The following is a 27,430-nucleotide window of genomic DNA, read 5'->3' on the forward strand; positions in this document are numbered from 1 at the left end:
ACAATTTATTCGATATAAAAACACTAGGAAAGATAGTCTGAAACCCAGGGTGACATGCCGGCAGCGTACCGGACGGGCGGCACGTCGTATGGCAGCTGCAGGCGATCAGCTGCGCCCTCTGCCAATGGGAACACATCTTTCTTGATCTGGAATATGAACAGGCTTCTACAATAACAAATCGAAATATCTATCTTTATTCAAGTAGACATTTAGCTACAACCGACTACTACCGGCTTAATGCTGATCTGAGAAAAGCTGGCCAAAAACTCAACATTTGCTTTTGACGTGTACATAATAATATCGACCCTGGGAATGACTGAACCAACATTTAATTTTACTCTAGCATCCCATGCAATCTAGGTTAAATCAAAATAATTTCAAGTTTATAAAATTAAGTTGTCATATATCAAAACAAAGGTTAAAGGGATTAACATTACGGCATAAAATCTAAGTTTTGAATACTAGGATCACATAAAGAGTACTGTCAACTCGGAGCTTCTCATGTTGCGAATAAAACTATTTTAAGTGATAACTGGAAGTACATTATGTCAAATAAGGCTCTAATCAATAATCATATATAATAAATCTAAATCATCATAAATAATATATCTAATAGCATAAAATAAATAATATAATATATCTAATATTATCATAAAAAATAAATATCTCAAATAAGGCAATAATTCACAACAATGGTTGACAGCACATAATGTCGAGAAATAAAATTGTTTTTGAACGTAGTTAGAAGTGTAAATTTTGACAAACAACACAGGTTGGTAGAAACATGGTAAATGAGAAAGATAATCAAGATAAATATTATTTTTAAAACGTAACGATAAAACAAGTCGGTAGAACTAAAACAATCGCGTCGTATCAAAAGTCCTGGACGATAGAATTAATTAAGTTAGGTAGTTCAGTGTTGATGGCAAAAAGCCCGTACTCACAACAAAGGTAGGTAGTAAGAGAACACCGGCCTCGTAGCTCATGATGCGGAGTGCGCGGTTGCCCTTGTTGAGGGAGCCCCAGGCCGCCTTGCTGACGTTAGCAGATGTGAGCAGGAAGTACGCCGCACTCCTGCCGTCTGGCGACAGCCGCGTGTACGACTTTATGTGCGGCATCGCTTGGTTACGATGAGTGCTTGTTGCGCGCCATTGGCTGCAACATACATTTATGGATATATTTTATACACATAGATCTTATACCGTTTGTTTCTTGCGAGCAGTGAACGGAGAAAGATAGACGTCCACTGCTTACAGTTCCTGTTCAGAAGAGACCGGTTTAAAACGGTCTTTTTGTTATTCTAAGGCGGAAGTGTTTAGTGTGTGTAATGGCGTTTTGTCTGAAATGATGATTAATGATTAACTTCTTTTTAAATCCAGGCCGTTGTCCAGGACGCATATATAATCATATGTTTATTTTTTAAATAGTGCAGTATTGTTACATTTCTTTAGTAAATTAGGTAATCTAATGCATAGATATGCTCTCTCATTTTTTTCTTTCTATAATCGAGACGTTAAATAATGAGGTTTGTATTTCTTATATCATAGTTGTTTTCTTGTAAAGTGTGTACCAGCGTTAAGCTTGCTGGATGCAAAATTTACTACTCAATATACACTTAATACTTTTAATACTCAAGTAGGTTGCAATTGTATAGTGCTGATTTATTTGCCTCTGATGTGATCGACTGCAAATTTGGTATTGCGTGAGGTGTTTTCATAAAAAGATATTGTATCAGAAAATACAAAAAAAGTTTGTCACTAGCGGTTTTTTTCTTAGTAGCAGAATATATCAATGCTTAATATTGACAGGTCTGATATATTTATTTTACTTATTTATATTTTAGTGTAAAGCACAAAAACAATAAAAATACATCTAAAAGGAAAAGTTACAAAAAAACAGAGCGCACATGAAAAAAACATTAGAGTATACCACACATTACAGAGTAAAAGAAAACTGCAGATATACATACAAACATATATATATATATATATATATATATATATATATAGTAAGTTATTACAAAATCCGGATAAATAATAAATGCTACTCAATATCTTATTTTAGAGATGAAGGAAGTGTTCTTTTACTATTCTTTAATAATCTGACAGCGATAGCGATAGCCCCGTGACTATCTGGACCACACACGATATTATGTTGTTACGGTCCCTTCAAATTAAAGAATTTTCGTAGACCGTCCAGCTTTTGAATCGCTTGGGAGAACTCTCGATGGAGTCACCTGGAATAAGGACCTCTAAAGGTACCTCGACTTGGGCTGTCACTCAATAAACGTATAGCGACGCAAAAGTGCCAAAATAGCCTAACCTCGACTTAATTGTTTGCTGTTTATGGGTTTAGATTAAAAGACAATTTGATTTCAACAATTTATTCGATATAAAAACCCTAGGAAAGATAGTCTGAGACCCAGGGTGACATGCCGGCAGCGTACCGGACGGGCGGCACGTCGTATGGCAGCTGCAGGCGATCAGCTGCGCCCTCTGCCAATGGGAACACATCTTTCTTGATCTGGAATATGAACAGGCTTCTACAATAACAAATCGAAATATGTACCTTTATTCAAGTAGACGTTTAGCTACAACCAGCTACTACCGGCTTAATGTTGATCTTAGAAGAGCTGGCCAAAAACTCAATAGTTGCTTTTGATGTGTACATAATAATATCGACCCTAGGAATGACTGAAATCGACAATTACTTTTACTCTAAAAAGCATCCCATGCAATCCAGGTTAAATCAAAATTATTTCAAGTTTATAAAAATAAGTTGTCATATATCAAAACAAAGGTTAAAGGGATTAATATTACGGCAAAAAAACTAAGTTTTGAATACTAGGATCACATAAAGAGTACTGTCAACTCGGAGCTTTTTATGTTGCGAATAAAACTATTTTAAGTGATAGCTGCAAGTACATTATGTCAAATTAGACTAGATGTAAATTCACAACAATAGCAGACAGCACATAATGTCGAGAAAAAAAATTGTTTTTGAACGTAGAAGTGTAAATTTTGACAAAAAACACAGTTTGGTAGAAACAAGACATCCGTAAATGATCAGAAAGATAAATATATTTTTTTAAAACGTAACGATAAAACAAGTCGGTACAACTTAAACAATCGCGTCGTAGCAAAAGTCCTGGACGACAGAATTAATTAAGTTAGGTAGTTCAGTGTTGATGGCAAAAAGCCCGTACTCACAACAAAGGTAGGTAGTAAGAGAACACCGGCCTCGTAGCTCATGATGCGGAGTGCGCGGTTGCCCTTGTTGAGGGAGCCCCAGGCCGCCTTGCTGACGTTAGCAGATGTGAGCAGGAAGTACGCCGCACTCCTGCCGTCTGGCGACAGCCGCGTGTACGACTTTATGTGCGGCATCGCTTGGTTGCGATGAGTGCTTGTTGCGCGCCATTGGCTGCAACATACATTTATGGATGTAATTTATACACATAGATCTTACATACACTGTTTTCTTCTTGCGAGCAGTGAACGGAGAAAGATAGACGTCCACTGCTTACAGTTCCTGCTCAGAAAAGACCGGTTGAAAACGATCTTTGTGTTATTCTAAGGCGGAAGTGTTTAGTGTGTGTAATGGCGTTTTGTCTGAAATGATGATTAATGATTAACTTCTTTTTAAATCCAGGTCGTTGGATGTTTAATATATATATATAATCATGTTTATTTTTTAAACAGTGCAGTATTGTTATATATCTTTAGTAAATTACTTAAACTATTGCACAGGTGTGCTCTCTCATTTTTATTCTTCTACAAGCGGAACGTTAAATAATGAGTTTTGTATTTCTTATATCATAGTTGTTTTCTTATAAAGTGTATACCAGCGTTAAACTTGCTGGATGTAAAATTTACTACTCAATATACACTTAATACTTTTAATACTTAAAGTAGGTTGCAGTTGTGTAGTGCTGATTTTCTTGCCTGATGTAACCGACTGCAAATTTAGTATTGGGTAAGGTTTTTTTTTATAAAAAGATTTTGTATCAGAAAATACAAAAAAAGTTTGTCGCTAGCGGTTTTTTTTTAGTAGCAGAATATATCAATACTTAATATTGACAGGTGTGATATATTTATATTACTTATTTATATTTTATTGTACAGCAAAAAAAACTATAAAAATACATCTAAAAGGAAATGTTTCAAAAAAACAGAGCGCACATGAAAAAAACATTAGGTTGAACAATTGACAACATTGAAATATTGAATATGAAACTGCATGATACGTTAAGAATATATATAGAAATATGATAATGTCTATGACAAGAGATGATTTATTATCTGTGTTCAGGGTTGTCACCGTAACTTACTACAGGTAGTCGTTGAGCCAGGGCTGCTTGGCGTGAACCTCGGCCGCGTACGGTAAGCAGCCGCCGCCTAGTAGGTCGTCGTGCGACTGTTTCACGTTCTCTGCAAGCAAACATTTATAGTTTTTGTACAAAAATTCTCTTTGGTTACCTCTAATCTCACCATTATTTGCACTATGAGTAAAGATCTGCAAATTTGCTAACCAAGCGATCTCGTAAGAAGCGATGCCGGATCCTAGATCACAAAGGATGGCTACCCCCGATCATATTAGATAGAACTGTTGCAGAAGTTTCTTCTTCCACCACTTCTGACAGCCCTAACGCTTTCCGAAGTGTTAGTAGTGATATTAGCTAGGCAACAGCAACCGACCAAGCCGAAGTTCCGACCTTTCGGGCGCCCTTGTGTCAAAACGCTAAAGAGGTTTTATCGGCAAAGTGACAACCAAATTCGAAGTCCTTTATATAGACAGATAAAAAGACTTTGACATTTTTTTTTGTAGAAAGCTAAAACAATACCTGTTACGTACCTAGCGAGGGGTAGATGAGCTTCAACTCCGCTGAAGCTGACAGCGTCTGCGGCTGTTCCTTTATCTTGGTGAAGTGGTGCAGGAAGTCGCCGGTCAGCCACAGCTGTCGATGGAAACATAAGTCGTGTTTACACCTTTTGGTATATCGTTTGGTTAAAATGAGACAAATAGATACAAAATCATAACTATGTAGGAGAGAGAGAGAGAAAAGATTAAATACACTTATATAATTGTGCTACGGACACCACTGTACCGGTCGCTCCGTTCTGTAAGTCCTACGTTCACGTTGACAGTCCCACCTCACCGCGCTTAAGGCGCGGTATAGCGGTTTCGGTAACACTATAATTGACAAAATACTAAAAAACGCTTTGGTACATATTATTTGAAATTATTGACAATTTCCTTACGGCCATTGACACTAATGGATTGAATATAAGATGGCTGCCTAATCACTTAGCCTAGAATCCTTTATTTATATTAATATCTATATCGGACAACTTGACGACTACACCAGTGGTTGCCATGAGAAACCACGTCATGAGAAAAAAAAGTGATAATCTTTTTATTGAAATTGAGCTTCCTTATAATGGAACCGTTCAACTTAAAGTTACAAGGGTTCCAAACAAATACCCATCTGAAAAAAACCCACAACCAACACAGAGTTTATTTTGTGGACACTAACGAATATTCTTCAATGAGTCATTAAGCAATTAATTTATTCACAGCGGTAAAGAACTGAGATGTGCAATCGTAGATTGCAGGTTTGATTTCCGAGATATAATCTTATAAAATTCACTCTTTGTGCATTAATTATATAGGATTACCACTGCTTACAAACAAGTTTTAAGAGCATGGGCAGACGGGTTCTTTGAGTATCATAATACGGTATATAGATATCTCTAGCCTATGCCTTGTAGTGGGCGTTTATGAGTTGAAACGATGACGATATATCTAAATATTAAAAAGGTGTATATACGAGTATGTAGAAAATCCATATAATTGTCAAGGGGCAGTAAACTTTTCATCTAAGAGAGCCATATATAAAAAAGATAATTGATACAGAGAGATACTTTTATTTTATACTTATATTTTTTAAGGAAACGATTGGGGTTACAAGTAATTGAAACCCAAAACCTTAACCTTGCTTGTCTATACTAAAGCTTGAATTGGCAACTCATTATTTGTGTTTATGGTTATAGATGCCTTTTATTAGTCATTTTTATGACTTCGTATATACATTAGCTGTTCCTTACCTAGCTTTATAAAGTAACGAGGAATAGTTCAGGCAGGAGATGGTGAGTGTGTGGTGTATTACCTTCGGGTCCTTGCCGTATGAGCCGAGGCTGCTGGCTTGCGCCAGTAGTGGCCACCTGGAGTTCTCAGCGGGCGGCACGCAGCAGTGCTGACGCAGTAGCGCACCTGCACGCGTCATGCCCCACTCGGTGTCGAAGTGTGAGCCTGGAGCCGATGCCACCAGGAACACACTGGAGACAAGTGCAAGAGATTTTAAATCTCAGGTTCTTATATTACTGTCAATGCTCTAAGCTTCCAATATAACAATGGTTTCAGGATTTTGATGGGTCTTCCCCGACACTGCGATTCATCCGATATGTTCGCCAAACAAACACAATGACTTTTTTGTAATTTTGTCCAAAAAGATTGCCATGATACTCTGCACTTACTACTTACTACTTACTCTGCACTGGGTTACTCCGTTTTGTACCATTACGAGGAGAGGTGTATGTCTACCACAAAACTAGTACAAAAATATGGTATATGTTATGCTATTTTAAAAAATTATTTATCTTTAACCCAATACTAATATAGCTGTATACTAATATAGCTGCTGTAATATAGCTATTAGTTAAAAACAGAATCTGAAATAAAATGAATTAAATTTCTGAAAATTGTCGACATATGAACAAAGATTATTTTGATAGGAGCTCTGTTTTTAACAATCGTCAACAGCAGCTATTCTCATAATCATCGTCATTTTAGTCCGACGACGTCCGCCGTTGGTCATAGGCCTCCTTCATAAAGACCGATAACTAAGTTTAATGGGTACCAAAGGCACCTCTATTTAGACCATTATATCTTTTACTTCACAGGATATAAAACCCTGTTGCTATTAAGATACATACTTGATATGACTGAAGTCGCATCTCTTCACCCAGTCTACGTAGTAAGTAAGCTGCGGCATCTGGTAATGGTGCAGATATCGGAGAAGGGATCGCTTGAACATGGTAGGGGACTCCCCGTCGTACGGCATGCCCCCCGCCGGGAGAGGAGCGCAGCGAGGACTGAACCACAGCCTGTACACACACATTATTTAGTAACACCACACGCGCTGTAACGCGCAGAAAGCGGGACGAGGTGGAGACTGAGGCAAAAAGAGCATAAGCACTTATAGAGTGAAACGGTTGAAACCCTCCCGTCTCGCCGCGCGCATACCTAAGGCACGGTACAGTGGTTTCGGTCAGGTTTATAGTAAGTTACTATTTATAGTAGTAATTAATTTCTAATATTTAGAGAGTTTTGCTAGATGCTATTAAGTAAGAAAAGGACCAATATTTAGCCACTTCCGGCTCAAAGTGCACCGTCCGCCAGCCGGACGGTGCACTTTATTGCACGACTACCACTGCATGTGCGGAAGTGGCTAAATATTGGTCCTTTTCTTACTTAGGATGGACAAAATAACGCCTGATTCCATTAAATAGATGCTATTAGTTTATTGTATTTAATAGTTTAAGACTATATCTAAAACAATATGGTCAAAGTTTTTAGACATACAAAGGGCATACATATATAAAATTGTACAATTGAATTCAGAACTTACGACACTTCGTATTAGTTTTCTTCACTTTCTATCTATTGTATAACATTTCGCCAAATCTTTGAGCCACGATGATGACTCTAAAATGTGTAAGGTTTTAGTTACTCCTTATCTTGTATATATTTAAATAGTTCGTGAATGGCAACCACGAACCGCTAGACGCGGCTTAGGTAAGCCCCCTCTAGGTAGACCGATGACATAATTAAGGTTTTTTTAATGGCCCCCGCTATTGGAGGCCTCTCGTACCCCTAATTAGTTGGGATCGCCACAACCTTTACATCGCCTCGCACCCCAAAGGGGTAAGTGTTGAACAAATATTATAAAGACATCATTATTAAGTAGCATTTATCTATAAGTTAGAGCTCAACATTTTGTCTGTGTCCATAGTTCCTTCATTATGTATTCATTATTACTTTCCAATTGTTTATTTATTTATCTCTTCTATTTTTATTTTACATGCTTTACATTTTGTAACTCCGTTCTGACAGTAAACAATCACATCAACTGCTTTCGGTTTCTGCCCTTACTTCATCGCAAGCCATCTCCGGGTTTACTGTCAGCGGAGCAAATTGTACATATACTTATATATGTATATCATAACTGTGACATTTATTCACAGGTGCAAAGTTTACACTGCCACTTTTATGCTGTGAGTTTTATGCTGCAAGTTTTACGCTTCGAGTTTTACATTGCAAAGTTTACACTGCGACTTTTATGCTGTGAGTTTTATGCTGCAAGTTTTACGCTTCGAGTTTTACATTGCAAAGTTTACACTGCGACTTTTATGCTGCAAGTTTTACGCTTCGAGTTTTACATTGCAAAGTTTACACTGCGACCTTTACACTGCAAGGTTTACACTGCAAGTTTTACACTGCAAGTTTTACACTGCAAGTTTTAGACTGCAAGTCTTACACTGTTGAAATTCATATCAACTTTCACCGGAACCATCACATCCTGCTACCTACCGGCGCTCCCTGCGCTCGACTTGCTGCCGCCTGAACAGTCCTGGAAGATCGTGCGGCTGGCTACCACCACCAACAGGGGAGTACCGAGCTGCGATGTAAAATTAGACCAGGCCTTCTGCCCACTACCCTTAGATAATTAAACACATATATATTTTTCTTTGTGTGCTTTTTTTGTCGCCATCAACCACTACCCATTTTTTATTAAATATATATTTTCTATAACGGCACAATGCTTTCTTAATATATTACTACACTTTTTTTATTCTATTCTTCCTACTATTAATTGACTAGTTATTTTATGTGCAGTTTATTAGGTACCTACTTATCTTTACTGTTTTGTTTCTATTAACAGTGTCACTCACCACCCTACGAGCAAACGATAGGAATGATGGGCGAAGGTTGTCGTCGTCCATCATTACGGCGATGCTCTCTAAATCTATCTTTAACTTTGACAGAGTTAAGGTTACAGGAAGTAGCTGGTGCGTGAGTACTGGAGCGGTCATTGTAGCTAAAGACTGATTCTTCGACTGATCAACTCACCCCTGCGTCCTGTTCTCCCAGTCGTCTACGTAAAGGTTGGCGGTCGATACAACCACCCTCAACGATCCATCCTCGTAACAGAGAAGCATCATCTTCCTGAAAGACATTAACTTTTGGAATCAACAGTTAGGTGACATTTGTAATTCTTATGATTAAGTGAAATACTACAACGCTGGCTGTTTTAGGACTCTGAAAACTAAACCAGAAGCAACATTACACAAGGTCATCGATAAAATACTAGTACGCATATTAGCCCATGAGCGTACATAATATTTATTTATTTTTATTTTATTGATAATGAGACTTACACACACATATTGACAAACACCATAGTGACAGCATGCCAATTAAAAGGAAGCTATACACTCTAAAACAATGATTCCCAAAGTGGTTTATATCGACCCCTAGGGGTCGATGACAACCTGCAATGGGTCTACTTCAGCGAAAAAAAATTTCCATGAAATGAAATGTCCATGAAATGAAAATGGGGGTCCACGATATTGTATCTCAACACATACACTGATAGTACCTATTCACTTACATCATACTATGTTATAATATCAAAACATTTATATTATTTATAAAAGTACCTATGAAGTAAAAAAATAATTGTTTGTTTATAAAATTGTGTAAGTTGTAGGATGTTGCTATTCGCTTTGTGGTCGCAATACATTTTGAACTTGTAAAAACCTGAGAGTCGCAGTCTCAAAGCTTCGCTACCTTGCACTGACTAGTTCAATTCGTCACTCTATAAATACGAATGTGGGACAAACAAATAAATTTACAGGAAATCAATATCAGGTAAGTAGGGGGTCTACCTAACACGGAAAAACATGGCAAGGGGTCTACGACACAAAAAAGTTTGGGGAACTCTGCTCTAAAATCAAGATATTATAAATTAGTTCTCTTCCTTCCTCTTCTCTTCTGTCGATAGACGTCCACTGCTGAGCATGGGCTTCCTGTAAAGATCGATGCTGCGCGGATTCAGAGACTTTCTGATCTTAACTATGTGCATCTTGTGAGAGGGCTACCTTCGCCGCGTCCACAGATTGGTTATATAGATAAAATTACATTAAAAGATTTATTAAAATAGATAGAGAAGAATAAAACAACATTTTGGATAATCTGAATCAATACATAGATCGCACCTTAAATGCCCTATACAATGTTTATAATATAATAAACAGCTTAAAGGAAGAATGCGACATTTTAAGTCCCGGAAATAAACTATATAATTTATACAAAAAAGCTCACGTTCATGTTATGCATAGTATTATTGTAAGCTGTTGAACTGGTTCCTGGTTTATATGATGATGCGGTAACTCCCGTTGCATCTAGTCCTATACTATGTGTGGTAATCACTACCTACCATTCCCCATATCTCAAATAGGGAGTAAAGACGAAGCGATCCGAACGAAGAAGCCAAAGTAACTCTGTCCGGCATGGGGGAATGTTAGAGGCCAGCTAGCAACCAGCTTAGTTTAGCTTAGAAAGCTATCTGATCTCATCAATTTTTAAAAACTTTTAGATATGTAAAATGTCGAATTACTGCGGCGGATACAAATTAATTAAGAGTAAATAAGTGCAAGTGAGATGAAAATAGATATAAGTGTGGAAATTATATACAAATAATTATTAATTAATATACATGTAACGCCATCTATTGGAACGTAGATTGTATAGTGTTCCTACCGTCATTGTTATAAAGTAAAATGTATGTATGTTTCTGAACGTATAATAAAAAAGTTAGTTCTGTTCGAATCTCATAACCGGAGTTTTATAAGCACAAATATTAATTGAATCTATAGAAGAAAAATATTCACTCACGTGTGATGCTTGCCGAAGGGCGTGGCCATGGACACATAGTGGGCGGAAACATTCGGCTTCTTCTTACTCAAGTTCTTCATATCGGCGCAGTCCTCGCCGTATAGTATCGTCAACTTCTTACCGCTGGAATAGTCAAGAAAATATTTTCACCTACGATTCCGACATGGTTCTTCGAGCATTTCTATAGTGAATTGACGCAGTTTTACAGGCTACGCGAAATGTATCTCCCTAGTTTACTATGTTTAATTTTAAATCTACAAGTTAAGAGAGAACCATAAGTGCGGCGCTACTCGGGATATTCCCGACCCATTACGTTCGTGAACTTAACACATGAGAATGGAATAAAAAGATGTTAATCTTATTATTCCAGTAAGCATGGTATAAACAGGAAGGACCAAGTTTGTGCTACTCGAAGGAAGACGTATGAATGACATACTCTTTAACCCTTAATAGCCTGATTTACGAAAGTGATTTTTTTTTATATTACTGTGGGAACGGAACGTAAGAGTAAAGGAAGTGAGCGGTTGATTGATGAATGAATGAAGAGTATGAATGGATTAGGGGATTCTCGTGTAAGATGGCGGTCGTGCGGTTGATGTCAACTATGTAAGACGTGAAAAAATTAAAGTGTTTGAAAAAGATTTACATCTATTATTCGCCTGCGTGATTCACTCCCACAATTTGGGGGCTCGTCCGGGATAGAAATAAACACCAGGAGTGCGCGTACGGCGTAAGATTACTCAACGACGGCGAGGCGATTGAGGTTATATTAACGACGACGACGGCCGATATTTCGGTATTTTATTCCTCAACCCCCATCGCATAACGACATCAACGAGGTTTGTAACGAGCAGCAGTTAGCCACACATCATCCACACGAAGACGACTAATACACGACGCATTTTCCATAACGAAGAAATCACCACGAGTACGACCCATTTAAATATAAAGAAGAATGACATCCGAAGACGGGAGCGAAGGAGACTCCAGAGGCAAATTACAGCATAACCTGCTATACATGGAAGATTCCATAAAGAAATTCTCGGGAACCGACCCAACTTACCCAGTTTCAAAATGGACGCAAGACATCGAGGACAACGCAGAAATCTTTTATTTAACATCGGCTCAAAAATTACTATTAGCAAGACGGACGTTGATCTCGACTGCAGCGGCGTGGTTGCGCTCCGAGAAAACATTTAAAACATACGATGAACTCAAGACGGCTATAGGAAAAGAATTTCCGGAAACTATAAATGCAAAAGAAATTCACGAAATCATGAGTAAACGTAAGAAGCAAAAAGACGAAAATTGCTATGATTATATGTTGGAAATGAAGGCATTAGGCAGACGAGGAAAGTTAGCGGATTATATCGCAATACAATACATAATAGAAGGCATCACAGATCACAAAAGTAACAAAATTTTGTTATACGGCGTAAGTACTTATACTGAATTAAAAGAGAAGCTTAAATTGTATGAAAAATACAAGGAGAATTTACACCGAAGATCCAGTGTAAGTTGTAGTAGTGCGAATCACCGTGATAAGACCCAGAACAGGCGGCCTGTGCGTTGTTTTAACTGTGGAGAAATGAACCATACATCTGATGCGTGCCCTCATCGAAACAAAGGTCTAAAATGTTTTCGTTGTAACGAGTTTGGGCACAAAGGTATGCAGTGCAACAGGCAACAGCAAACGCAAAATGGCGCTAGCGGGTCAGGTGCAACAAACGCTCATTCTAGAAAACAGTTCTACGTGACGTCACAGGAAATGAATGAGTATGGCGGAAACAATCTAAGCAACAATGGTGACCGTAAACGACAACCAATGAGCGGCAACGAGCAGACATTGTTTAGTGACGTCATGACAGCTGTCAACTCGAATGTAAACAACAACGCTACGAGGAATAAATCTGTTAAAATTGTTAATATTTGCGGCAGAAATATAAACTGTTTAGTTGATAGTGGTAGCGATTTAAACTTAATTTCTTCAAAACTATATTTTGATCTGGGAATAACGACGTATCAGCGTGAAAATGTGACTTTAACTGGACTTGGTGAAAAGCGCGTAAGTTCGTGCGGAAGGTTTTTTACTATTATTGAACTAGATGGACAACGTTTTGAAACTGTGTTTCACATTGTGCCTAACGACGTTATGCCATACGATTTACTTTTAGGTCAAGATTTTTTATCTAATGCAGTGATAATCATCAATAAGGGATCAGTACTAGTAATGTCACCAGATAGTAATTCATGGTTAAATAAAATTTGTACGATTAGCGAGATAGGGCAACCTAATTGTTTGGTTACAGATCCGCGGTTGAAAGAAGAAGTTGAGCATTTGGTGAGTAGTTATGTTCCGACCAAAATGAAAGAAGCTCCAATCGAAATGAAAATCATATTAACCGATGATATCCCTGTGGCGCAGCGTCCGAGAAGATTGTCATTGATGGAGGAAAAAGAAGTTGACAAACAAGTTAGCGAGTGGTTAGATAATGGAATAATACGACCTAGTTTCTCTGAATACTGTAGCCCACTTGTTCTTGTAAAGAAAAAGGATGGTGGTGTAAGGATTTGTGTAGACTACCGTAAAATAAACAGTAAGATGGTAAAAGATGAATTTCCACTTCCTGTAATAGATGACCACATCGATAAGCTAGCTAAGGCCAAAGTTTTATCGAAGCTTGACCTGAAGAATGCATTTTTCCACCTAAAAGTAGATGAGCAGTCTATTAAGTATACTTCTTTTGTCACTCATGCAGGACAATATGAATTTTTAAGGGCTCCATTTGGGTTATCGATTTGTCCCAAATATTTTACAAGATATATTAACATAATTTTCCGAGACTTGGTTGCCAAAGGACATTTATTAATATTTATTGACGATCTATTAATATTATCGGAAAATTACGAGGAAGGGTTACAAAGATTAAAAGAAGTTCTTAACACAGCTAGTGAATATGGGCTTGAAATTAACTGGAAAAAATGTGAGTTGTTGACAACATGTGTGGACTACCTGGGGCACACTATTGAAGACGGGACAGTGAGACCTACGTCTGATAAAGTTGACGCAGTCATGAATTTCCCCAAGCCTAAAACATTAAAACAACTGCATTCCTTCGTTGGTTTAACCTCATATTTCAGGAAGTACATTCAAGACTATGCCGCAATAGCATCACCTCTGACGAATCTACTGAGAAAAAATGAAACATTCCAATTCACCGACATAGAGAGAGAAGCTTTTTGCATCCTGAAGCAAAGATTATGTCAGCAACCTGTACTAAAGATTTATCATCCGGATTTACCTACAGAACTACACACAGATGCATCTAAATATGCACACTCAGCTATACTCATGCAGAGGAGTTCAGATGACGGACAGTTACATCCTGTTTATTATTCTAGTAGAAAGACAACAGAGAGTGAAAAGAAATACACAAGTTATGAACTGGAAGCACTAGCAGTCATTGAAGGTGTGAAAAAATTTAGAAAATACTTATTTGGTATACCTTTTAAGATAGTGACTGACTGTGCAGCCTTTCAAATGACTTTGCGTAAGAAGGACTTGGTGACACGAGTGGCACGATGGGTTTTATTACTCCAAGAATACAACTACACGGTAGAGCATAGATCTGGCTCCCAAATGAGACACGTTGACGCATTAAGTCGAAACCCACCATATGTAGGGATAATTACAAGGCAGATGCACGAACAGATTAAAATAGCACAAGAAAATGATGAAGGACTAAAAGCTATCATGGACATTCTTAAACTGGAGTCATATTCAGATTATTTTGTAGAAAATAGTTTACTCTATAAAACTGCACAAAGATTACTTGTAATACCTAAGAATATGGAAACAGAGATATTAAGAAGAGTACATGGAATTGGACATTTTAGTAAAAGAAAGATGACAGATTTGATTAATAAAGACTATTATATTAAAGACTTGCCCAAGAAAATTGAAGACTACATTGTGACATGTATCCCCTGTATACTGGCTACCAGGAAGGAAGGTAAGCAGGAAGGTTTTTTGAATCCTATAGAAAAAGAAGATGTACCTCTACATACAATTCATATTGATCATGTTGGACCTATGACGGAAACTAAGAAGATGTATAACTATTTATTGACTATTGTGGATGCCTTCACAAAATTTGTCTGGATTTTTCCTACAAAGAGTACGACAAGCAAAGAGGCAATAGACAAATTAAAAATCCATCAGCAGCATTTTGGCAACCCTAGTAGGATTATAAGTGACCGTGGTACAGCTTTCACAGGCCAGGAATTTGAACAATACTGTGAAGAAGAGGGGATTGAGCACATCAAGATTACAACAGGCGTACCAAGGGGAAACGGCCAAGTCGAGCGAATCCATAGAACCATTATATCAGTCCTCACAAAGTTGTGCATTGAGCAACCAGACCTGTGGTATCGGCATGTGAATAGAGTGCAGCGTTACTTAAACAGCACCTTCCAGAGAAGTATAGGATGCACTCCGTACGAGTTGATGATTGGAAGTAGGATGAAAATCAAAGAAGATATAAAGCTTCGCGAACTTCTTTTACAAGAAGGAAGAGATATTTTTATGGAAAATAGAGAAGAAAAGAGACAAAAGGCAAAGGAACAAATTTTTCAAATTCAAGAAGAGAACAGTAGAAACTTTAATAAGAAGAGAAAGAAAAGTATCATTTATAAGAAGGGTGATTTAGTAGCCATCAAGAGAACACAATTCGGAACAGCTATGAAATTAAAACCAAAGTTTCTGGGGCCATATCGTGTATCAAGAGTTATATGCAAAGACAGATACGAAGTTGAAAAGGTAAATACTACTGATGAAGGACCAAATAAAACTCTTTCTGTTGCAGATTTTATGAAAAGGTGGCCAATTATCTAATTGTAACCTCATTGATGGTTATCATTTATTTTCATTTATTTTGTAGAAGTTGTATAATTTAAGATTAGTTTTTTACACTTTAGCAGATGTATACTGTAACTTGTTAAATTTATTTTTGTAATAGTATAAGAGAAAGACGTTTGACTGAGGACAGTCAATGAGTCAGGATGACCGAGTGTGGGAACGGAACGTAAGAGTAAAGGAAGTGAGCGGTTGATTGATGAATGAATGAAGAGTATGAATGGATTAGGGGATTCTCGTGTAAGATGGCGGTCGTGCGGTTGATGTCAACTATGTAAGACGTGAAAAAATTAAAGTGTTTGAAAAAGATTTACATCTATTATTCGCCTGCGTGATTCACTCCCACATTACTATGTTTGCTTGAGGGTCTAGATGAAGGGAAAAATAAATTTTCTTTTTAATTTCGTTGGAAAGAATATTATACAATAGTAAAATTCGTACAGCCAACCTATAAAAAAAACTAATAATAATGTGAACATTCGGTTTAAAAGATTGGTATCAAAATTGAAACTCTAGGCTATAAAGGGTTAAAAATGAAATTCGAATTTCTTTTCTATCGTTCAATGCTTTTACTATGTTTATTTTGTTATATTGTATGTGTATGTGTATTTTATTATTACTATGAGTCAAATGTTTCATTTTTTTTAAGTTTTAAGACATAAATCTGCCACCAAACCAAAGAAAACACTGCATTCATTATACAATATCAGGATTATGCAGGTACAGGATCTAATTGATGCATTATTTTATCACTCTCAATAACACTTTTATTATATATATGTAAATAATGTTGATTTTAATATATATATAAAAAAAAAAAACAATTTTTTTATCATCCTTTTTTATTACATATTTCAAATCTTGTATTTTTTTTAAGTTACACATATATAAATTAAAAAATACTAATATCGGTCCATGTAAATTTACTTGTGATGTTTTCAAAGTACGTTGTTGATGGTGGAGTTTGATCTAATCAATATATTTGGACGTTACTTTAAGTGCCAACTTTAGCGAATTAAAATTAAACATAATAATGTATATTTATTATACTTTTCATATCACTTTACTATTCTGATACAAATCACACGCGTATCGACGTTTACGATAGTTATTGAATTCACGATTTTCTCAACTGCTTCATGAGTATTTCGGTGCTGAATGATTTGGGTCGCTCGATGGGGAAGCCGAGGGCCCTAGACCAGATCAGCTGAGCCAGCACTCCCAATGCGCGCGAAACGCCGAACATCACCGTGTAATACTTCATCTCCTTCAAGCCATAATACTGCAATAGCACTCCAGAGTGCGAATCCACATTCGGCCATGGGTTCTTGACTTTGCCCAGCTCGGTGAGAATCGGAGGCACCACCTTGTACAAAGCGGCTACGAGTCTAAACAAAGGATCGTTAGGAAGGTGCTTCAAGGCAAATTCGCGCTGGCAAATGTATCTCGGATCCGTCTTCCTGAGAACGGCGTGTCCATATCCTGGCACCACTTGACCAGAGTTGAGAGTTTTCCAGATGAACTCCTTAAGCTGTTCCTCAGTGAAGTTGTCACCGACCTGCTTGCGAAGCTTCTCGAGCCAGATCAACACCTCTTGGTTAGCCAAACCGTGCAGAGGTCCGGCTAAACCGTTGAGACCGGCGGCGAACGACAGGTACGGGTCGCTGAGAGTTGACCCAACCAAATGCGTGGCATGCGCCGATACATTACCACCTTCGTGATCACTGTGTATGGTGAGGTACAGCCGCATCAGCTCGTTGAACTGCGGATCGTCAAAGCCCAGCATCGTGCAGTAGTTAGCGGACCAATCCTTGTTCTCGTCGATTGCGCCGGCGCTCTTTCCGTCGCGGTAAGTATTGCGGTAAATGGCTGCGGCAACCACGGGTAGCTTCGCAATAAGATTCATTGTATCCTCATAAACGTACTCCCAGTACTTTGACTTATGTACACCTTCAGCGTAAGCTTTTGCAAAAGCAGATTCACTGTTCAGTGCAGTCACGGCGGCGGAGAACTGCGACATTGGGTGCAACTTGCTGGGCATGTTCTTCAGCATGGTTACCACGTGGGCTGGGAGTTCAGCTCTGTGAGCCCATTCCTTAGAAAGGGTGTTAACTTGAGCCTCGGTAGGTAAATCACCAGTTAGAAGCAGCCAGAAGAGGCCCTCAGGTAGAGGTTCAGAACCTCCTTTCGCCTTGGGCAACTTCTGTTGACATTCGGAAATAGAAAGTCCGCGAAATTTTATTCCCTCGTCGGGATCAAGGGCTGATGTCTCCCACACTAGACCCTTGATGCTGCGCATGCCACCATACACCATGTCCACCGTAACTTCACCGATTTTGGACGCGCCATGTTGTTTGCGGAATTCACGAATCTTCGCTTGCTCTTTTGGTATTTTTTCCTGTAGAATGATTTTCAGGTTGGTTTGTTCAGCACTAAAGTTTCTTAACACAACTGTTGGTTTTGGACAAATTCTGCGTAGTTCTACAAGTTTTATAGAAGTCATTTTAAAAAGTGTCATTTTTCCACTGGGCGTTTACCACAAGCAAATGACGATTCGAAATTCCCTTCTCGTGATCAACAACATTCGCGAGTAATATGACATTGAATACTCAACGCATGTGGGTAAAGCACCGTAGCTGTCAATATTTATTATTGTATCTTTATAATGTTGGAAGGTAGTTTTGGATTTCCTTTGTTAGACGTTTGGTCAATTACTCTGTATCAATTTGTTATTTAAAATATATAATTTTACTTTGAATAGTTGAAAATCTAATGAATTGTGGATATATTGCGTGGAGTGTTATTGACTTTTAATTCTCCTTTTATTTTGGTTTATCCACTTTAAGTCTAGTTCAACGGTTTAACTCATATTAGTGTTTTTGCTATTACAATTTCGGCAGGGTCTTTGTACTTGAAATTACTATTTATTTAAACAAGGCAGCTATCATTGCCCCCTAAATACGTCATCAGCTAATCTACTTAAGGATCCTGCGCTGAATGTAATGACAGCGACCACCACGTTCAGTTTGTAAAAAGGCTTTCCACTACATTTGTTTGAACCATTTTCGGGGCCTCAACGGGGAACGTGGAAATGCCCATCATGTCTAGGAGACACTCAAGGGTTGCAAATGAGATGACACAAGACACACACACGAATAAATATATTAATATGTATATATATATATATATATTTATATGTATATATATATATATATATATATATATATATATATATATGTCTGTGTGTGTGCGTGTGTGTGTGCGTGCGTGCGTGCGTGCGTGCGTGCGTCCGTGCGTGTGTGTGTGTGTGGTCGATTTTAATAATTATTACTTGAATAATAAATAAAATGAATTATGAAAGGTGAAATTTATATCCTTATTTAAATTTTATTAATGAATTCATAATATATTTTTATTCATAATTGCAGTTATAACTAAAACACTTCCAATTCCTTTACTTAATGATTGCATGATGCTATAGCAGCTTAACCTCCAGTTTCTGCTTTAGTCCATTCAACTACTTTAGTAACTGTTCAAGTTTATTTATTAATTCAATTTAATGTGATATTTGGTGATAATTCTTTTCCCATTTTTATTAGTTTTATAATGATTGACTATATTCAAAGCTGGAATTTGTGCTTATTATAAATCTGACATTACAGATTATCATCGGTCCATGTCTAGTGTTGGCGACTGACTGGGTCATTCAAAACCTCTTTTCTTATTTGTTTTTTATATTTTTTATTTTGACAGTTTGTGTCGCTATGCAGTATTGGCATGTTCGTTTGATCTGTCAGTCTACTACTACGTATTATTTTACTGTTACCTAGTTTTGTAAAATTATAATTAAATTACCACCATCATTTTAATTTATTGCGATATCAGGGCACTTCTACTCAGAGGTCCAGTAAATATTTACCCTTAAATGCATGACTATATAATGTAAATATATATAATTAAAACACAGACAATGGTAAAACATCAAAAACATAGGTTAAAGAAATAAATTAATAATGTGTCTACTTAATTTCAGCCAAAAGACATCCACTACAAAGCCTTCCTTTAAAAATCGTCACGATAACCGTTCTTGCACTGCCCGCAACTAGGGACTTCCCACAATCTTAATTATGCCGTTAATCCATCTAGTCGAAAGCGTACCCACGCCGTGCTACAGCCTCGTGGACACTATTCGAGAACCTTTCATCCCCAACAACTGCCACATCAAACGAGGATCTTTTTATTTCTGATTTGATCTTACAGCGAATATCCGAGCATAACTCTCTCAATAGCTGTCTGGGTTACCAGGATCCTTTTTATAAGGCCCATTGTCAGCGACCACGTCTCAGATTCCTAAGTTATCACTGGCAACACACACCGGTTATAGACAAAGGTCTATAACCAGTGTGTCAAAGGTCTATTATTACTGCAGTACTTTTAAAGATTTTGACTTAAGAGTAACTTTAAAACAAGAAAGTAACTTTGAATGTTTTTGTATGGCATTTTAATAATTTATTTCAAAGACAAGTAAAGAGAAGAATCAATTTAAAAATAGAACAGAATAAAGATCATTGGCAAATACATGCATTTATGGGTAAGGCTATTTCACAATGCATTTATAAATATTATTATTACCTGTATCCAGCAAAATAGTACTGTGCGAGCAACCAGCCGGGCTCCACCATGAAGTTGATTTGCAAAGAACACTTCAACTCGCCCAGGCTTCGGTCCAGGATTTCTTCAATTAGAAAATAAACTTGTGTCAGTAACAAGCTCTAAAAGGTAAATTTAAAAATGTATTAATGTACATATGAAAAATTTTTTTCATTAAAATTTCATTTAAAAGAGAATTTTGTTGAGTTTCTGGTCGCCTCTTCTTAAAAGATCAGCATTCCGAGCCGATGGTAGCTTACTACTTATAATGTTAAAATAATCAATACAAGTAACTTCCCACTTGATTAAACATATTATAAATTTTAATTTTAAAATTTTTAGCTCATCTGCTATCATATGTATGTTACACCATTTACAAAAATCAATAGTTTGAGAAATACTATATATTATTTTGTAAAAAAAAGAGTTTTCGAAATAAGAATTACATATTAAATTGAATTCGTGTTTACAGTCTATCCCTACAGACTTTATACTGCCAGAAGTTATTGGCCTCTTGCATTTTAAAAAAAAAAAATATCAATTTAAATATTTCAGAATGATTACATTATACAAGGTAATTGGAAGTCGGTTTCGTTATTTTTTATTTACCTTAAAATTAAATTATGCTACAGAATAAGTACAATTATGTACAAGAAGTAATATAAATTACTAAGAGTCAAGTCATACTTTATGAGATTACCAAGGAACGTTATGGAGTTGGGCTGCGTGTGAGTTTTCTTGCTGTCAGATATTGTTGTATAGAAGATGTGATAGGGGGCGCTGGCAGCGTGCTTCGCTGCCATCCTGCCAGAGGGAAGCACCACTTTGAGGAACTGTTCCGGTCGCCGTGTCGGCGGAATAATTGGTCTGTAGTCTCCATCTGAAAATTTTGTGACTTGTTTAGTAATCGAGTAATTTATTATACAAACACACCAAATTGAACCTTATCGTCAATCTCTAATTCGCTCAACGAGCAGTGGGGTGGATTATGCTTGGGATTTCTATAATAGATAGTTTCAGGAATGAGAAGATCCCTATGGATCTCGTCTACACGAACGAACTTACATAGTCCATCGGAATGGCAAACAGAAGTAGCAGTGGGTACGCCACATAGCTCATAGAACAAATAGATACTGGGAGCAAAGGTGCTAAAACGAACACCACAGACCGACAAGCTTAGCGTGGTATGTTCACCCACAAAGTGAAGAGGTGACTTTGTTAAAGTCGTTGAACACTTTCAATCGGATAATTATGGGTGTTCCTATGTTCATCAGTCTATGCTCTACGGCTGAAATAGGAAATAAAGAAAATAAGAAAAGGACCAATATTTAGCCAGAGTGTTGAGAGACTGTGTTTGGCACTAATCCGTGTAACATAACTTCTGAAGATGCCCCGTGGAAATGTTGCACGACTACCACTGCATGTGCGGAAGTGGCTAAATATTGGTCCTTTTCTTACTTAGGATGGACTTCCGTAAGGTAACGCTTGATTCCATTAAATAAAGAAAAGAGGTACTAGTTTTATATATATACCTATGTATTAGCTGCATGAAGAATCAGTTTTACAATAATAGCATATTTACAGGACTTAATTCGACAATTGTACTGTCAAAGTAAGTGAAGGAGATAGGTGATTGATTGATAAACATGGAGTCCGCCCTGCACATGACAGACGTTATTTCAAAAATTTCCGCCCATGTAGACGCATCCTTGTTGTACTAATCAATGAAAGTTATTCATTATCTGATATACATTTGATATTTACTAATCAGTTCGTTGTAACTCCTAGCCTGATAACAAATAAATAAAAGAAACTATGTTCGGCTAATGTGTATAAAACTCCTTTTAAAAGAACAGTAAGCAAGACAGATATCCAAAACAACATACCTTTGTTAAGTGATTCATTCACAGGCGATTTACTCTTCTCCCGTTTAACAATCTGTTCTCTTTTTGTCTCATTTATATCTTCTTTGTTTACTCTTGATTCTTTACTTGAGCTGCTGTTTCCACTTGGCACGCTTAATCTATTATTTGTTATGTCCTTAGAACAACTCTGTACACTTGTATTTGACTGCTTAGATTGTTTATCTGCGCTGTCTGTTCTAAAAACATGAGGAGACTTAAAAGAGATGAGGACAACTCCCAATATAGATAGAATCATTGCTGGAGTTTCTTCCACCAATTCTTCTCCCAGGGCTTTTCGAAGAGACGGATTGCTAAACGCACTCTTAGTGACAAGGTCTTTTCTTGAGAGTTCTCCGTAGAGTCTACCCAAGCGATCTAAAGAGAGTGTACAAGCTTTGCTACAAAATATAGATTTAGGCTAAGCACCATCTCCACCCTGTCCACTCAAACCTGAATTTTTAAATGCCAAACAAACAACTGTGACCATCTGTCATAAAAAAAGCATCCGTAAAAAATTGTATTATCAGGTAAAAGCACATACTGCTTTAGTAGTAAGTTGATTTATCTAATCATCATCATTTCAACTGGAGGGCGCCCACTGGTCCCCATAGGCTCCCCATCAATTTCTAATAAGACCAGTCAGACAGAACCTTCTGAACACAAACTTTATATATTTAATGTAATTAGGCGTTATTTTGCGGAAGTCGATCCCAAGTAAGAAAAGGACCAATATTTAGCAACTTCCGCACATGTAGTGGTAGTCGTGCAACAAAGTGCACTGCCCGCAAGCCCGCTGATAAATGCGCATGCGGCAAACAATGCGAATTACACAACTGCCACCGTTAAATCACTCAACACGTGTTTCACCCCTTCACAGGGCATCTTCAGGAGTTATGTTACACCGATTAGTGCCAACAAAGAATGAGCTCAGTCCAAACTTTATACCTAAGAGCTATTAAATAATATTTAAAAAAAATGGACTCGAAGTGGTGTCAATGTTACAATAGTTACAACTATTTATAAATTAATTTACTAAAAACTCACATTACATTTTTACTTGAATTTATTCCTCTTGTGTACAAATTATTGTCTATTAAAACATTTATCTGATCTGTTATCATCATCCTCTGTGTATGTAGCCTTTCAGGTACTGGGTATTCACCTTCACCATCATAACTGTCAATTATTGATTCCACTGTAACATAAACAAAGAAGTTTTAAAAGCGCTGCCTATGAACTACTCGAGATCATAATATTGATTTTCAAACTAAATTACCTAGAATTAAAAATCTTAATAAATTAGAGTCCAGTAAAACCACTCAAGTTTTGTAACACATCGAAGTACCAATCATTCTTGAAATCTATAATATAATAATCTGCAGGTCAAGCACAAATCAATACATAAAAGCATAAACATTGTAAAAGTAACAAATGTGAGTCTGTGTGACTGTGACTGTATGTGTGCAAGTGAGTGTGTGTATGAATGTTTGTGCACAATTAGATTATATTCATAGGCCATTACATTTTTACTTAGTCTTTAACTGGAATGCCAACTCATAAAAAAATACCTTCAGTAAATAGGGCTAGAAATCATAAAATCCATGGGATTCATTAATTATTACACATCAAAAGAACTTTGACATCTCTAATATTTGTAAACCAAGTGTTATTGTTTATTCTACTTTATTTTTATTTATCACTTACATAAACAAACTATATTTACGCAGTTTCGATTACTTAAATTCAGAAACACCTCTATACATACTAAAAATTGATAAAACCTTTCAGCGCATGAGAAACTTGCTGTTGCTGATTCAGAAAACTCAGAACTCAATATCAAACAAACAAAGAGAGTTCAGGAATCGAACCCGCGATCTGCGATCTTAACTCTTGCTCCTTCTCACCAAGACTACTACTGCTCATTGATCTTGTGTGTCATTTGCTAGGTATACATAAGAAATATAGTTGTGAGAAGTTGTCAATCTTTTAGTTAACTATCTCATATATATATGTTAAACTGACATTATATTTAATTCTATTGGTGTTATATTTGCTCATAATGTCTAAATATAGTAATTTTATTATTAAACAGTATTTATTGCATAAAAAAATCATCAAAATACTGCCAAACTTCATTTTTTTATCTTGAAACATATAGGTATTATTGAGCTGTTGTAGCTTTAATGGTAGTGCTTATTTATTTATTTTTACTCATTGTGTAATGGTGAACTTAATGAATTATAGACATTCTTTACCAGTCAACCGTTACTACTAATATTATCATTGTTAGTTAACAACTCCGCTGGATTTGTAATTTTTTTAATGATAGTCCTAACAACATTTTTCATTAAAATTAGAACAATTCATTTTCAAACATCTTTATTATGAACATACTTCGAAAGGGAGCAATATAATATGCTTTTATGCAAAGCCAGTGCTTACACAATATACAAAGAGATCATCACATCACATCACCTCATATCACCTCACATCATCATATCACATTGTTTATTATAGACCATATACATTGACCTACAAATGAGTGAGACACTTTATGGAGCCTAATAGCGGGTACAGTAAATTGATTTTTATTCCTCAGATTATGTGGATTGAAATTACTATTTGTCTTAAATTTGCTATGACTTTTATGTATGTACAATCATAAACCAGGATATGCTGTATGTTGAAGAGAAAAATAATTACTATTTTAAACAATCACATAAATCATTCAATAATAATATCATGTATAAACCCTATGTGGGTATGTTAATTTCAACATATTTTGAATTTTTTATCTCAATTTTGACAGGGTTTTTCTTTAAAAAGACATACCAATACTTACAAATAAGGAATACTTTGCCATAGTCCTTGATTTAAGTGTGTTGAAATGTCAGTAAAAAATATCATATTCTATACAAATATTGCTTTAAGATGACACATATATATAAAAACAAATGTTACTCACAGTGCTGGTGGCTGTACTCTCGGAAATGTGCAGGATTTAAACGGAAACACTTCTCACCATAACTACATTCTTTTTTCATCCTTTTAGGCTGGTCATTGTCTAGAAAAATAATTAAAATAAATTAACAAATATAACCATTACTATTTCAGCCCTAAAACATTCACAGTTCCACATAGGTCTCCTCCATAGATTTCCAAGATTGGTTAGTAGCAGCCTGTATTGTGTCATAAGACTTTAAAGTCATTTAAAATAAATAAAAACAAAATATACTTAGATAACATTAACTAGATAAACAACCTCTAAAATTAATTTTATATAAGATTAACTTGAGAATTTAATATTTATTTTGGATTTGAGGCAAGGTATTCAATTATGGGTAAAGAGTAATGGGCCAAAACAGACATGACAATCTATTATTAAGTTGCTATGAATTAACTAGCACATAATAATTTATTCAAATAAAATATTGTCATTTTAGTTACAAAATTTATGGCTCAAGAACAAATGTATCAATTTTTATAATGTATGTATTTTAAGATTTGCATTCAACTAAAAAAGGATAATAATTATCCTATACATGATATTTTAAAGTTTGTTCTTAGTAAAAAATATGAAATTATAATCGAAAAACGAAATTTTTTAACTTATTGATATTTACTTTCATGATAAAAATATTACTTAATAATTCTGTATAATTTTGTATTTAATGGCTGTTATGCAGAATGAAGTTCAATCAGTCAATTACTTATACATAAAAAAGTAAAAGGGGCAAAGTTACTGGTATGTACAATATTAAAAAGATTAAAAATATGCACATTGTATATAATTCTTGAGTTAAAAAAGTTTTTAAATGAAACTTGGGAAGTTACCTTCTTAGAAGATTAATAAACACAAAAACTAATTTGAAATATTTTTCTTAAAATACTTATTCAGACTTTGATTGAGGCATCTCCAAAAAAAAAACTAACGAAATTATTAATGAGATTAATAATTCGGTTAACTAACTGTCGATGCATTTCTTTATAAAGTTAAAAACAGCCAGTTAAAAACAGTCCATCTCAAATGAGATGCAAGCTATAGTCATTAATATTATCATGTTACTTGTTATCATGGAAATATATATTTAATACACATGTATAGACATTCAATAATTTTCGCAAGTTGACTACTTGAACACAAATGTAGAAGTTACAAACAGTCATTCTCATAAAGAAATTACAACCATTCCCAAAACTTTGTTATAACTATTGAACATGTTTAAAAATTATTAAAAGTCAAATATGTTCACATACTTTCCATTTTCTGAAAGCGTTTATTCGAATAACTCATAATGTGTAAAGAAATCGTAACAAATGTCGATCGTAGTATTTAAAGTATTTTCTCAATTATAAACGATAAGATTTATATATACAAATACTAAAACACAACTTCAAAGCAAATCTAACATACATAACTCAAGTTTTGTTTTCAATAATACGTTGATAATACGTTGACATGTGACAATGATGCCATATGTTAATTACACTTTACCCCACGTCCTTAGTCTATCTGTATTGTCTCTATATTGTATTCACTGAACAGAGTTAAAACTTAAAAGGCCATAATTTAACACTTTTTTTAAAAAAACAATAAAAGAATGCCTTTTATATAGTAAAATGCCTGTTTTCTTTTCATTTGGCTAACCAAATTATTAAAAGTAAAGAAGGAAGTATTTAAAAGAATATTGTTAATACTCTTTACCTGCTTCAAAAGATAAAAAACGTTAATGTATTAAAATAACTTAGATTTGGTTTAATATTTAAAAATTGGATATCGACAATTTTAACATTCAGAGTCATAAACTATATTTAAAAATTGTCTTGTTTTCGCTTCACTAACTCTAGAAAAAAGCCTTATTTTGTATGCAACAATAATTTCCCCATGAAATATTTTAATTGAAAACGCAATGCATTTTAATAGCAACATCAGAGTGTTTTGATA

At 35.9% G+C, this 27,430-nt stretch overlaps 2 protein-coding genes across 4 annotated transcripts; both read right to left on the reverse strand.

Annotated features, from left to right (window-relative positions):
* On the reverse strand, positions 1 to 26,939 carry gkt (glaikit). 3 transcript variants are annotated; one of them, XM_068769682.1, is made up of 14 exons: positions 26,743 to 26,893; positions 25,451 to 25,549; positions 23,530 to 23,680; positions 22,468 to 22,682; positions 21,282 to 21,461; positions 20,564 to 20,666; positions 11,017 to 11,139; positions 9,190 to 9,285; positions 6,993 to 7,163; positions 6,167 to 6,335; positions 4,852 to 4,954; positions 4,328 to 4,427; positions 945 to 1,155; positions 1 to 146 (listed from the first exon to the last, which is right to left on the reverse strand). In XM_068769682.1, exons 1-14 carry the CDS (start codon positions 26,777 to 26,779, stop codon positions 24 to 26), a joined length of 1,881 nt encoding a protein of 626 aa, XP_068625783.1. In that variant the 5' UTR covers positions 26,780 to 26,893; the 3' UTR covers positions 1 to 23. The 3 variants fall into 3 exon arrangements, with proteins under 3 accessions (XP_068625783.1, XP_068625785.1, XP_068625782.1); XM_068769684.1 differs by lacking the exons at positions 1 to 146; positions 945 to 1,155; positions 26,743 to 26,893 and adding exons at positions 2,382 to 2,523; positions 3,210 to 3,420; positions 26,900 to 26,939; XM_068769681.1 differs by lacking the exons at positions 1 to 146; positions 945 to 1,155 and adding exons at positions 2,382 to 2,523; positions 3,210 to 3,420.
* On the reverse strand, positions 16,895 to 18,503 carry LOC137926150 (probable citrate synthase 1, mitochondrial). Its single transcript, XM_068769685.1, has one exon. The coding sequence runs from the start codon at positions 18,447 to 18,449 to the stop codon at positions 17,049 to 17,051; it is 1,401 nt and encodes a 466-aa protein (XP_068625786.1). The 5' UTR covers positions 18,450 to 18,503; the 3' UTR covers positions 16,895 to 17,048.
* Positions 26,940 to 27,430: the final 491 nt, after the last annotated feature.

The sequence above is a fragment of the Battus philenor genome, unplaced genomic scaffold (assembly GCF_028537555.1).
Source record: "Battus philenor isolate CCGP_79_NKW_IND1 unplaced genomic scaffold, ilBatPhil1.0.hap1 SCAF_29, whole genome shotgun sequence".
Classification (NCBI taxonomy): Eukaryota; Metazoa; Arthropoda; class Insecta; order Lepidoptera; family Papilionidae; genus Battus; species Battus philenor.

Bases quoted from the DNA above. Each gene is read 5' to 3' on its own strand.
- LOC137926150 (XM_068769685.1), bottom strand. From the start codon at position 18,449: ATGACACTTTTTAAAATGACTTCTATAAAACTTGTAGAACTACGCAGA.
- gkt (XM_068769682.1), bottom strand. From the start codon at position 26,779: ATGAGTTATTCGAATAAACGCTTTCAGAAAATGGAAA. The intron at 21,462-22,467 runs GTATGTTGTTTT...CAAAATTTTCAG, and splicing joins GAATGAATCACTTAACAAAG to ATGGAGACTACAGACCAATT. The intron at 9,286-11,016 runs GTGAGTGAATAT...AATGTCTTTCAG, and splicing joins CCCTTCGGCAAGCATCACAC to GAAGATGATGCTTCTCTGTT.